The sequence below is a fragment of the Heterodontus francisci genome, chromosome 5 (genome assembly GCF_036365525.1).
Source record: "Heterodontus francisci isolate sHetFra1 chromosome 5, sHetFra1.hap1, whole genome shotgun sequence".
Classification (NCBI taxonomy): Eukaryota; Metazoa; Chordata; class Chondrichthyes; order Heterodontiformes; family Heterodontidae; genus Heterodontus; species Heterodontus francisci.
This window is the reverse complement of record NC_090375.1, coordinates 71680420-71693361: the sequence shown is the minus strand read 5'-3', so window position 1 is coordinate 71693361 and position 12942 is coordinate 71680420. Positions and strand designations below refer to the sequence as shown.

The window sequence follows — 12942 nt, the reverse complement described above, 5'->3', positions numbered from 1 at the left end:
TAGCTAGGCTGCAGGAAAATATTGATGGCAGAAAATATTGATGGGGCGGCACAGTGGCGCAGTGGTTAGCACTGCAGCCTCACAGCTCCAGGGACCTGGGTTCGATTCTGGGTACTGCCTGTGTGGAGTTTGCAAGTTCTCCCTGTGTCTGCGTGGGTTTTCTCCGGGTGCTCCGGTTTCCTCCCACAAGCCAAAAGACTTGCAGGTTGGTAGGTAAATTGGCCATTATAAATTGTCACTAGTATAGGTAGGTGGCAGGGAAATATAGGGACAGGTGGGGATGTTTGGTAGGAATATGGGATTAGTGTAGGATTAGTATAAATGGGTGGTTGATGGTCGGCACAGACACGGTGGGCCGAAGGGCCTGTTTCAGTGCTGTATCTCTAATCTAAAAATCTAAAAATTAAAACTTTGGAAGATTATAATTTTTAAAAAAAACTAAGTCTTGCTAAAACAATGACTTACAATTCAATCCACTTTGAAAAATACCCACCAGGACTTACTCACCAGTCAGTTGTGCTCTTTGGAAACTCACGGCTCCCCTCACTCTGAGGACAGGTAGGAAATGAAAGGAGCTCCTCGCTCCCTCCTCATCGAACTTCCTCAGTCACCAAACTTCCACTTTAACACTCTAATGCAACCCAAATCAGCACTCCAATGCAAACAAGGTCAGCACTGTAACACTTTTATACTGACTGACTCTAACCCCTGAAAACTGGTTTAAGCCAATTCTCTAATTTACAAGGTGCAGCTGCAAGCAGAGCCTGAGTGAACTCTGTTTAAAGCTGGTCTAAAACTCACCTTCTCCAACCCAAACAGCAACTATTAAGTTGATCTGCTAAATAAAAGACAGACCAGACTTAAGATAAAATTAACCCTTAATTATCCTTAGTCACCAAACTTCCATTTTAACACTCTAATGCAACCCAAGTCAGCAGTCCAGTGCAAAAAATCATTACCTGTAAGTCCTGCTGCAAGATATGAAAGATTGAAGTGAGGTGATGTTTCCCAAGGACAGAGGAGGCCAGCATCTCAAACCAAGCAGTTGTGGATGGAAGTGGCCAAGGAAGTGAGTAGCATGAGTGTAGTCCCCTGAGCCTGAATACAGTTCCCCAAGTAGTTCAAGGACCAGAGGAGGGCAGGAATGGTGAGTGGCATAACACTTTCAGGTGTCAAGCCCAACACTCTGACTTTCCCAGCATTCTCCTGCAAAACACTCCTCCCACCAACACACATTGCGGCTCCACTCATTCCTCCCTCTCCAGGCACCTCCTCACATCCCCATCTGTACAGCCAACAGACACTCAACCTCATCTTTGTGCCAGCTAACACCCATGCCTCACAATCACTCTCTACAAATGTTGTTCTTCCTTCCTCTGAACACAATCCACTTTCCACACTCACAATTCTCTGCTTTCTCTCTTTGCACAAGAGAGTACAGAACCCAAGGGAGAAGCAGAGAATCGAGGTTGAGGGGTGGGTGGGGTGGGGGGGAACTCCAGTGATAGCCACCTTGATGACCACTGGCAATGCATGTCCACCTGATCCACTGGGAAAGAGGTCTTGTTCCAGGAGGCTGCAGATATCAGCAATGACCTACAGTTAAAGCCTGAGCCTCCTGAGGCACTGGTGCTCACATATGTAGAATTCTGACGAGCAAAATAATCTTATATGAATCAGCTATTGCTTTTGCAATAGCATTTGTAATAGAATACACACTCATATCTTGTTAAAGACTTGAAAACTTACATTTATATAGTGCCTTTCATGATCTCAGGATGTCCCAAAGTGCTTTACAGCCACTGAAATACTTTTGAATTGTAGTCACTGTTGTATTGTAGGAAACATACGGCCAATTTGCACACAGCAACGTCCCAAAAATAGTGATGTGATAATGAACAGATAATCTGGGTTTTTTTAAGTGATTTTGTTTGAGGGATAAATATTGACCAGGACACTAGGGATAACTCCCCTGCTCCTCTTTGACATATTGGCATGGGATCTTTTATGCCCACCTGAGAGATTCAACCAGGCCTCTTTTTAATGCCTAATTCAAAAGACAGCGGCCAGAATTTTACTCCTCCCTCAGGAGTGGGCTGGAGGCTGAGGGGCGGCATAAAATTGAGTGGGAGGCAAGGGGTGCCATTTCCATCATCTTCCCGCTCCTGCTGCAATTTTACGAGCAGCAGCGGTGGTGAGAAATGGCCTGCCTGCCGCAGACCAATTGAGGTCCTTATGTGGCAAATTAATTGCCATTTAAGGGCCACCTCCCACCACCGCTGGTATATTACCAATGGCAGACAGGCAGGTCAGAACCCCCAGAAGGCCATCTAGTTAAGCCTGGCAGCCTCCTTGCGGGTTCGGGGGGCCCTCCTGATCAGGCAACCTGTGGCCCATGGAGGGCCTCCCACTACGGAACAAGCTGACCCTACTGCAGCACACTGGAGTTTGAAAGTTCTCCCTGTGACCGCGTGGGTTTCCTCCGGGTGCTCCGGTTTCCTCCCACATGCCAAAGACTTACGGGTTGATAGGTAAATTGGCCATTGTAAAAATTGTCCCTAGGGTAGGTAGGTGGTAGGAGAATTGAGGGAAGGTGGGGATGTGAGAGGGAAAATGGGATTAATGTAGGATTAGTATAAATGGGTGGTTGCTGGTCGGCGCGGACTCATTGGGCCGAAGGGCCTGTTTCAGTGCTGTATCACTCTATGACTCTATGACTTCCCTCCCCCTCTCAAGTGGCCCGCCCCTTGTCTCACCAGGGCCTGGCCAATTGTCCCTGGTGAGGCCCCACACACTTACCTTGATTCCAGGGCCTCCTCCATTGCTGCTCCATTCTAAGGGTGCAGTCCAGCAGTGGCCGTCATTCCCCATGGTGCTGCTGGGACTGAGAGCTGCCGGCCAATCAGTGGGCCGGCAGCTCTTGGAGGCGGGACTTGTTGCCTCAGAGGAGTGGAAGTCCCGCCCAAGGTCAATTCAGGGCTTGGGCCACATAAAATCACTGCGTGGCTCGCCCCCAACTTTTCGGCCAATGGGCAGGGTTCCAGCCCATTGTAAAATTCTGGCCCCATCTCTAACAATGCAGCACTCCGTCATACTGGAGTGTTATCCTCAACCTTTTTGCTCAAGTATCTGGAGTGGGGCTTCAATCCACAACCTTTTAACTTAGAGACAGGACTGCTAGCCACTGAGCCACAATGATTAAAGCTTGTTTAAACATACAAAAAATTCTTTCCAGTGACAAAACCATACTTGAATAACATTCATATTTAGATGTAGCATGTAGGTCTGCTCAATGTCAATGCTAACATGAACTATGCATGATTAATTTATATTTCTCATTAATGACTATTTTATATACCATGATTTTATTTATTGGGAATCATTTTCTTTTCATAGCATTTCTGTGCAGAAACTTTCAGCTGAATCCCGTTTTACACTTTACGAATTCTGGGAAAACACCAATCTCTGGAAAAAGTAAGTAGTTTGACAGTCTGGTTAGAGATGTAATGGATAAATAATGAAACTTGGTGGAATAGCAAAAAATATACAATTGAGTGAGATTGGCTGCATCGCTTAGTAGCTAGGGTAAGTGAGCAACATGGATCCAACCCACTTGCTATATTTTTCCATGAACCATTAGATTTTGTTGTACATTCTTACAGATATCAAGGTGAATATTATTTAAAAGGGTGTGTACCATGATGATACCAATGAAATACAATGGCAGGGAATTTTTTTGGAGCTGTTCCCACATTGCTCGGTTTACTTTGCTGGATTTGTGGTGGAACTCTTGTGTACGCATGCAAAATGTCCCTGTCCCTGGCAATTGTCTGAGGCCGAACCAGACCGTTCGCAACTAGCTCTTCTGATGCTGAAACCCTCATCAATGCCTCTAGGAACATAAGAACATAAGAAATAGGAGCAGGAGTAGACTATACAGCCCCTCAAGCCTGCTCCACCATTCAGTAAGGTCATAGCTGAACATTTACATCAACTCCTCTTTTCCACTCTGTCCCCATATCCATTGATTTCCTTAGTGCCTGACAATCTATCAATCTTAGCTTTTAATATACTCATTGTCTGAGCATCCATGGCATTCTAGGGCCGGGAATCCCAAAGGCTCACAACTCGGAGTGAAGGATTTTTTCCTTATCTCACTCCTAAATGTCCAAGCCCTTAATCTGAGACTGACCCCTAGTTCTAGACTCTCTAGTCAGGGTCAACAGCCTCTTAGCATCTACCCTGTCAAGCCCTCTAAGAATTTTATATGCTTCAATGAGATCACCTCTCATTCTTCTGAGGAAACATAGCCCATTTTCCTTATAGAACAGGCCCCTCATCACAGGAATCTTCACTGCACTCCCTCAAAGGCAAGGTAAGGAGACCAAAGTACACAGTATTCCAGGTGTGGTCTTTCCAAAGCTCTATATAATTACAGCAAGATTTCCTTACTCTTCTTCTCCAATCCCCTTATAAAAAGGCTGACATATCGTTTGCCTTCCTAATGTTTGCTGTACCAGCGTGTTAACTTTCTGTGATTCATGGACAAGGAGACCCAAATTCCTTTGAATGCCAACATTTACTATACTCACCTTTTAAAAAATATTCTGCTTTGCAATTCTTCCAAACAAAGTGGATAATTTCACACTTTCTCGGGTTATACTTAATCTGCCATCTTCTTTCTTAATCACTTAACCAGTTTATGATCCTTTGCAGCATCTTTGCATCCTTGTCACTGCTTACTTTCCCACCCAGCTTTGTCTCATAGCAAACATGGATCTATTGCACTTGGTCCCCTCATCTAAGTCATTGATATCTTTTGGGCCTCCTTATCTCGAGAGACAATGGATACGCGCCTGGAGGTGGTCAGTGGTTTGTGAAGCAGTGCCTGGAGTGGCTATAAAGGCCAATTCTGGAGTGACAGGCTCTTCCACAGGTGCTGCAGAGAAATTTGTTTGCCGGGGCCGGGGCCTTGCGCCTCTGTCTTTTTTCCTGCCAACTACTAAGTCTCTTCGACTCGCCACAATTTAGCCCTGTCTTTATGGCTGCCCGCCAGCTCTGGCGAATGCTGGCAACTGACTCCCACGACTTGTGATCAATGTCACACGATTTCATGTCGCGTTTGCAGACGTCTTTATAGCGGAGACATGGACGGCCGGTGGGTCTGATACCAGTGGCGAGCTCGCTGTACAATGTGTCTTTGGGGATCCTGCCATCTTCCATGCGGCTCACATGGCCAAGCCATCTCAAGCGCCGCTGACTCAGTAGTGTGTATATCAGTCATTGATATAGACTGTAAATAACTGAGGCCCAAGCACTGATCCTTGCAGTACTCCATTAATTACACTAAAAATGGCCCAGTTGTTTCTATTCTGTTTTCTGTCCTTTAACCAATCCTCAATCCATGCTAATATATCAACCACTATCCCATGAGCCCTAATCTTGTATAACAAACTGAATGGACCTTTGTTACCTCTAGATTTGACTATTCCAATGCTCTTCGAAGCAGCCTCCCATCTTCCACTCCTCATAACCTTGAGTGCATTCAAACCTATGCTGCCCATATCCTAACTCTAACCAAGTCTCATTTACCAATCACACCTGGCCTCGCTGACCTCCATTGGCTCCCAGTGTAGCAACACCTCAATTTTAAAATTCTTATCCTTCTTTTGAAATCCTTCCATGGCCTCATGCCTCCCTATCTGCAGAACCTCCCCCAGCCCTACAACCTTCCGAGATCTCTTCTGAGTCCTTGAATTTAATTAGTCCACTACAGGAGGCCATGCCCTCAGCTGCCTTGGCCCCAAACTTTGAAATTCCCTCCATAAACCTCTCTGCCTCTTTCTCTTCCTTTAAAATGCTCCTTAAAATCTACCTCTTTGGCCAACCTTTGTTTATCTCCTTATTTGGCTCGATGTCCAATTGTGTTTGATAACACTCCTGTGAAGCACCTTGGATCATTTTACAACAGGCACTACATAAATGCAAGATGTTGCTGTAGATGCGGTTTTAACCAGATTTCTCCCAGAGAAATGCTGGTGGAGGAATTTCCCAGCCAATGTGTATGCCTGAACAGGTCTCAGACTGAGTATTTCTTTTTTTTTGTTCATAGGATGTGGGCATCACTGGTTAGGCCAGCATTTATTGCCCATCCCTAATTGCCTTTGAGAAGGTGGTGGTGAGCTGCCTTCCTGAACTACTGAAGTCCTCGGGGTGTAGGTACACCGACAGTGCTATTAGGTCGGGAGTTCCAGGAATTTGACCAGTGACAATGAAGGAACGGTGATATAGTTCCATGTCAGGATGGTGTGTGGCTTGGAGGGGAACTTGTAGGTGATGGTGTTCCCATGCATCTGCTGCCCTTGTCCTTCTAGGTGGTAGAGGTCATGGGTTCGCAAAAGGCTCTCGAAGGAGTCTTGGTGAGTTTCTGTAATGCATCTTGTAGATGGCACACACTGCTGCTATTGTACATTAGTTTGTGAATGAAGTGAATGTTGAAAGTGGTGGATGGGGTGCCAATCAAGCACGTTGCTTTGTCCTGGATGGTGCCAAGCTTCTTGAGTGTTGTTCAAGCTGCACCCATCCAGGCAAGTGGAGAGGATTCCATCACACTCCTGACTTGTGCCCACGTAGATGTTGGACAGGCACTAGGCAGACAGGAGGTGAGTTACTCGCCACAGAATTCCCAGCCTCTTACCTGCTCTTGTAGCCACAGTATTTATGTGGCTGGTCCAGTTCAGTTTCTGATCAATGGTAATAACCAGGATGTTGAGAGTGGGGGAATCATTGATGGTAATGCCATTGACAAACAAGGGGAGCTGGTTAGATTCTCTCTTGTTTGAGATGGTCATTGCCTGGCACTTATGTGGTGCGAATGTTACATGCCACTTATCAGTGCATGTCTGGATGTATCCAGGTCTTGATGCATCCAGACACGAGCTGCTTCATTATCTGAGGAGTCATGAATGGTGCTGAATATTGTGCAATCATCAGCGAACATCCCCACTTCTGAGCTTATGATGGAAGGAAGGTCATTGATGAAGCAGCTAAAGATGGTTTGGCCTAGGACATTACCCTGAGGAACTCCTGCAGTGATGTCCTGGGACTGAAATGATTGACCTCCCACAACCACAACAATCTTCCTTTGTGATAGGTGTGTCTCCAACAAGCAGAGAGGTTTCTCCATAATTCCTAGTTTTGCTAGGGCTCCTTGATGCCATACGCGGTCAAATGCTGCCTTGATGTCAAAGGCAGTCACAATCACCTCATCTCCGGAGCTCAGCTCTTTTGTCCATGTTTGGACCATGGCTGCAATGAGGTCAGGAGCTGAGTGGCCCTGGCAGAACCCAAACTGAGCATCAGTGAGCAGGTTATTGGTGAGCAAGTGTCGCTTGGTAGCACTGTCAACGACCCATTCCATCACTTTGCTGATGATCGTGAGTAGACTGATAGGGCGGTAATTGGCTGGGTTGGATTTGTCCTTCTTTTTGTCTACAGGACATACTTGAGCAACTTTCCACATTGCCGGTTCGATGTTACTGTTGTAGCTTTACTGGAACAGCTTGGCTATGGGCACAGCTAGTTCTGGAGCACAAGTCTTCAGTACTATTTTTGGAATGTTGTCAAGGCACATAGCCCTTGCAGTATCCATTGCCTTCAGCCGTTTCTTGATATCACATGGAGTGAATCGGATTGGCTGAAGACTGGCATCTGTGATGCTGTGGACCTCAGGAGGAGGCCGAGATGGATCATCCACTCGGCACTTCTGGCTGAAGATGGATGCAAATGCTTCAGTCTTGTCTTTTGCACTGATGTGCTTGGCTCCCCCATTATTGAGGATAGGGATATTTGTGGAGCCTCCTCGTCCTGTTAGTTGTTTAATTGTCCACCACCATTCACGACTGGATGTGGCAGAACTGCAGAGCTTAGAGCTGATCCGCTGGTTGTGGGATCGCTTAGCACTGTCTATCGCATGCTGCTTCCACCGTTTGGTATGCAAATATTCCTGTGTTGTTGCTTCACCAGGCTGACACCTCATTTTGAGCTGTGCCTGGTGCTGCTCTTGACATGCCCTCCTGCACTCTTTATTGAGCTAGGGTTGGTCCCCTGGCTTGATCGTAATGGTAGAGTGGGGGATATGCCGGATCATGAGGTTACAGATTGTGGTTGAATACAATTCTGCTGCTGCTAATGGCCCACAGCGCCTTATGGGTGCCCCATTTTGAGTTGCTAGATCTGTTTGAAATCTATTCCATTTTGCACGGTGGTAGTGCCACACAACACAATAGTGGGTACCCTCAATGTGAAGACAGGACTTTGTCTCCACAAGGACTGTGCAGCGATCACTCCTACCAATAATATTTTGGACAGATGCAACTGCGACAGGTAGATTGGTGAGGGCGGCACAGTGGCGCAGTGGTTAGCACCGCAGCCTCACAGCTCCAGTGACCCGGGTTCGGTTCTGGGTACTGCCTGTGCGGAGTTTGCAAGTTCTCCCAGTGACCGCGTGGGTTTCCACTGGGTGCTCCGGTTTCCTCCCACAGCCAAAGACTTGCAGGTTGATAGGTAAATTGGCCATTGTAAATTGTCCCTAGTGTAAGTAGGTGGTCAGGGAAGGTGGGGATGTGGTAGGGGACATGGGATTAATGTAGGATTAGTATAAATGGGTGGTTGTTGGTCAGCACAGACTCGGTGGGCCGAAGGGCCTGTTTCAGTGCTGTATCACTCTATGACAAGGTGAAGTCGGATGTTCCCTCACCACACTCGATGACAAGGTGAAGTAGGATGTTCCCTCACCACTTGCTGCAGACTCAGTGTAGCAGCTCTGTCCTTTAGGACTCAAGCACGTCAGTCAGTAGTGGTGCTACCGAGCCATTCTTGGTGGTGGACATTGAAATCCCCCATCCAGAGTGCCCTTGCTACCCTTAGTGCTTCTTCCAATTGGTGTTCAACATGGAGAAGTACTGATTCATCAGTGAAGGAGGAGCGGTAGGTGTTAATTAGCAGGAAGTTTCCTTGCCTATGTTTGACCTGATGCCTGTATACCCTGTGCTACCACTGCTGGTGGGTCTGTCCTATTAGTGGGACTTTTCCAGGGATGGTGATCGTGGTGTCAGGGACATTGTCTGTAGGGTATAACTCCATGAGTATGACTATGTCAGGCTGTTGCTTGACTAGTCTGTGGGACAGCTCTCCCAATCTGGCCCCCAGGTGTTAGTAAGGAGAACTTTGTGGGGTGGCAGTAATATCTGCAGTAATTGTCACCAATTGGAACTGAAGGGGTTGTGTCTCAATCCACCCAGTGCTGAACATAAATAGAGTTGTAACTCATAAACTTGGGAGTGGAGCTTTGATATAAATTTGGTTTTAACTGGGACATTCCAGTTGTAAAATTTTCAAGAAGAGATAAAGTAAAAAAGTGAAATGTGGTATTGTCAGGATCATACAGGTCAGTGTATTTGAGGTAGGCCTATTTGGCACATCTAGCCTATTCCTCCATAGAACCTCATAATAGCATCCGAAGTCCTCCTAAATCCTGCGATTTTGCCTTCTCTATCCAATATGGAAAACCAATCCTGATATTAATCACTTTTCTTCGGTGAAGTGTTGCCTGACATAAGTTCTAAATATCCCTTTTACCTATTTGTACTCATGTCCCCCTTACCCTGGAGTCTTAGTTCAACTTGAAATAAGATTTCCACAGACTTCTATCTACAGCACTGTAAATGCTATCAGCTGTCAACCTCAGTTCGAATCACATTTTTGAGTATGGGAATTTCCTTGGGTCTTGGCAGTGGCCATCATGGGTTCAGAGGTGAAACAGGAGTTCTGGTAGAGGAAAGAAAAGCAGGTGTGCTTACATCTTGGGGTCAGCTGTCTAGTTGGATTTGTCCTTGGAATGTTTTCAGACCATAACACAATTACTTGGCTATATTCAAGAGGCCCCATCTGTACTTTTCTGCATCACAAGGGAATCTTTGACAAAGTTATGCCATCTACTGGAATTTGACTTGTGGACAAGATTTCACATTGGGCCAGCCATACCTGTTGTAAAGGTCTTCAAAGAATTGAATGTTTAGCTAGTGGATCCCAACAGTTCACAGAAGCTTTATTTTCCAGGGACAGCATTTTTGTCATGTTCCTCATGGAAAGGAGAGGACAGAGAACTTTTACCAGATGGTAGAACTCCCTAAAATACAGGGCTGCATTGATAGCACACTTCTAGCCATCATGGTCTCTAAACAGCCTTATAGCATATGTTACGTACTGGAAATTTGAACTCCCCCACCCCCTCTGTTGGCAGAATCTCAACAGGGGCCAGTTAAAACGCAGCAGGAGATTTATCTATTGACCTTCATCAGACTGCAACTTTAAATTGTAGCATCCAAGGACTTCCATCTGAAGCTGACAGAGTCTTCCTTAAAATACAGAGATCCGGTCCTAAATCCAGCGGGTTCTTTCTTGAAATAAGCAGATAGGGACCTTACTGTCATTCTAATGTTAGCCTGTGCAAGAGAGGAATAGCTTACCCTAAAGGTTGCAGTGAGTGGGAGAAGGATCAACAAGGTAAGATGGCACCTTCAGTAAGTTTAATTCTTTTCTGTATGGGGCCAGGAGAAGCAGGAATTTCCCACTTCCCAAATCGCTGACCATCTCAGAACCCCTGCCCTCACATTTACCTCAGGTAAAACTGAAATATTTATTAACATGTAGGAGATATTCAAATCTTTCAAATAACATTACAGGAGTAACATTTTGTATTTCTTTTTTAAATAAGGCAGATTATAAATAGATTCTGTACTTCCCCCCTTTCTCTCCATCAATGCCTTTTTAGAAAATTATGAAGTACAGGTTGGCCAGTTGCATATCCAACAATTTCAGGTGTTCTTATTGTTTGTTTATGCTACCTGTCTAAAATGTATTTTTCTGCAGTAATCAGGAAGCATGGATGATTAATTATTGATGTGTTCCTAATTGATATGTCAATCATCACACAGCCATATCCAGACTAACTATAGCAAGACCTTTCAGAGGAGCAATGTGGATTTCTTAGAGACTCCAGAAATAATAACAACAATGCTTGTACCTGGTAAGATGCAAATTTTAAAACTTCATTGAAAGTTTATTACCAATCCAACTGACATTACCTTCTTTTATCTGCCTTCTGGTAGCTTTTCTACTTGCTGCTGAAACCAGTCAAGCATTACCTTAGTGTGCATACTGTACATGTTGTTGCAGTGGGGGATGAAGCAACAATTTGTACAAGCCATTGGTTAGCCCACAGTTGGTGTGTTGTGTGTATTTTTGGGCATCCCATTATAGGAAGGCCATGAGAATCATAGAAAGGGCACAATGATGAGGAGTCACTAAAAATAACACCAGGAAACTGAGGATTATTTTTTATTCTTTCATGGGATGTGGGTATCACTGGCAAGGCCAGCATTTGTTGCCCATCCTTAATTGACCTTGATTGAATAGCTTGCTAGGCCATTTCAGAGGTCAGTTAAGATCAACCTTTTGCTGTCTGGGTCTGCAGTCACATGGAGGCCAGACCAGGTAAGGACAGTAGATTTTCTTCCCTAAAGGATATTAGTGAAGCGGATGATGTTTTACGACTATCAATGATAGTTTCAAGGCACCATTACTGAAACTAACTTTCAATTCCAGATTTTTATTAATTAGTTGAATTTAAATTCCACCAGCTGCCATGGTGGGAGTGAAACCTGTGTCCCTAGGGCATTAGCCTTGGTTTCTGGATTAGCTGTTCAGTGACATTACCACTACACTGCCATCTCCCCAAGACATCACTATCTCCCCAAAGAAAGGCTAGCAAAAATGTGGGCTTTTTCATTGAAATAAAGAGGGATAAGGGTAACCTAATGAAGATTTTCACAATTATGAAAGATTTTAGAGAACAAATAGTAAAATACTGTGATCGCAGTCTGCAAATTGATTTTAAAAAAGGGGCTATTGATCAAAGATTATTACTAGAAGAACAAAGAGGAAGTTCAAAAAAATTTTTTTCACACATATAACTAGAATTTCGGGGTAATGGGGTTCTCCTGATGAACTGCCATAACTTGCTGTCTCATTGAGTGGAGGGCGAACCGCCATCCCCCCCACCCCGATGATGTGGAATGGGCGGGCGGTCCATCCCAGGCAATGAGGTCAGCTGCCTTTGTGCAGGCGCATACGCCACTTGTAAAGCTTCAAGCCCTATCGTTACATTTAAATATTTAAAAGGAGAATTAATTTTAAAACATTAAATTAAATAATCTTGTCCCTCTCCCACCCCCCCCCCCCAACAACCATGGATTTAGTTCCTTGCCCTCTCCTTCCCAAAATACTTACCTTGTGCACCTGACCTTCCCTCCTCCCCCCCAAGTTCAAAAACTTTAAACTTTACCCCTTCCCATCCTCCACACCAATGAGTTAACAATGAAGCGCTCCCCTCCTCCCACACTGAAGAACTTACCTGCTCCGCCCTCCCAATCAGTGTTCCGCCTCGGATCCCCGGACGGAGATCCGAAGGCCGGCAGTGCCAGCCATCTTCACCAATATCGCTCCGGGACAGACAGCAGGAGCGCGACGGTAATCAATTCATTTATTTATATTAATTAACATATTTAAATTGGGCTCCCGTCACCGAGCAGCGGGGGGGGTCCACCGCGAGGCCTTGCCACTGCCGGCAATATGGAACCGGGCCTCTCCATGAGGCATTTTCCAGCACCCCCCTCCCACCCCCGGCCATGACCCCGTGTCGGGGGGTCTGTAAAATCCAGCCAATAGGCTGGTCTGGCTGAAGATTTGAAGAAATCCTTTGGCATTTTCTAATGCAGGGGGCCACATATTTGAGTAGCAATTAATCCAAAAAGTGACATCAGAATAGAGGGGAGGCCAGCAGAAGAAATATTATTTTCCCACTCCCCTGGTCAAATGTTC

At 45.5% G+C, this 12942-nt stretch overlaps 2 protein-coding genes across 4 annotated transcripts in view; one reads left to right on the top strand and one right to left on the bottom strand.

Annotated features, from left to right (window-relative positions):
* The window catches only part of gra (granulito), a 265219-nt gene that overhangs the window by 31240 nt on the left and 221037 nt on the right, over positions 1-12942 (bottom strand). The gene's annotated exons all lie outside the window — the stretch shown is intronic.
* The window catches only part of necab1 (N-terminal EF-hand calcium binding protein 1), a 346067-nt gene that overhangs the window by 332626 nt on the left and 499 nt on the right, over positions 1-12942 (top strand). Inside the window, exons 11-12 of the mRNA XM_068030830.1 lie at positions 3397-3474; positions 10998-11089. Coding sequence (XP_067886931.1) covers positions 3397-3474; positions 10998-11089 — 170 coding nt within the window. The remainder of the gene's footprint in view (positions 1-3396; positions 3475-10997; positions 11090-12942) is intronic.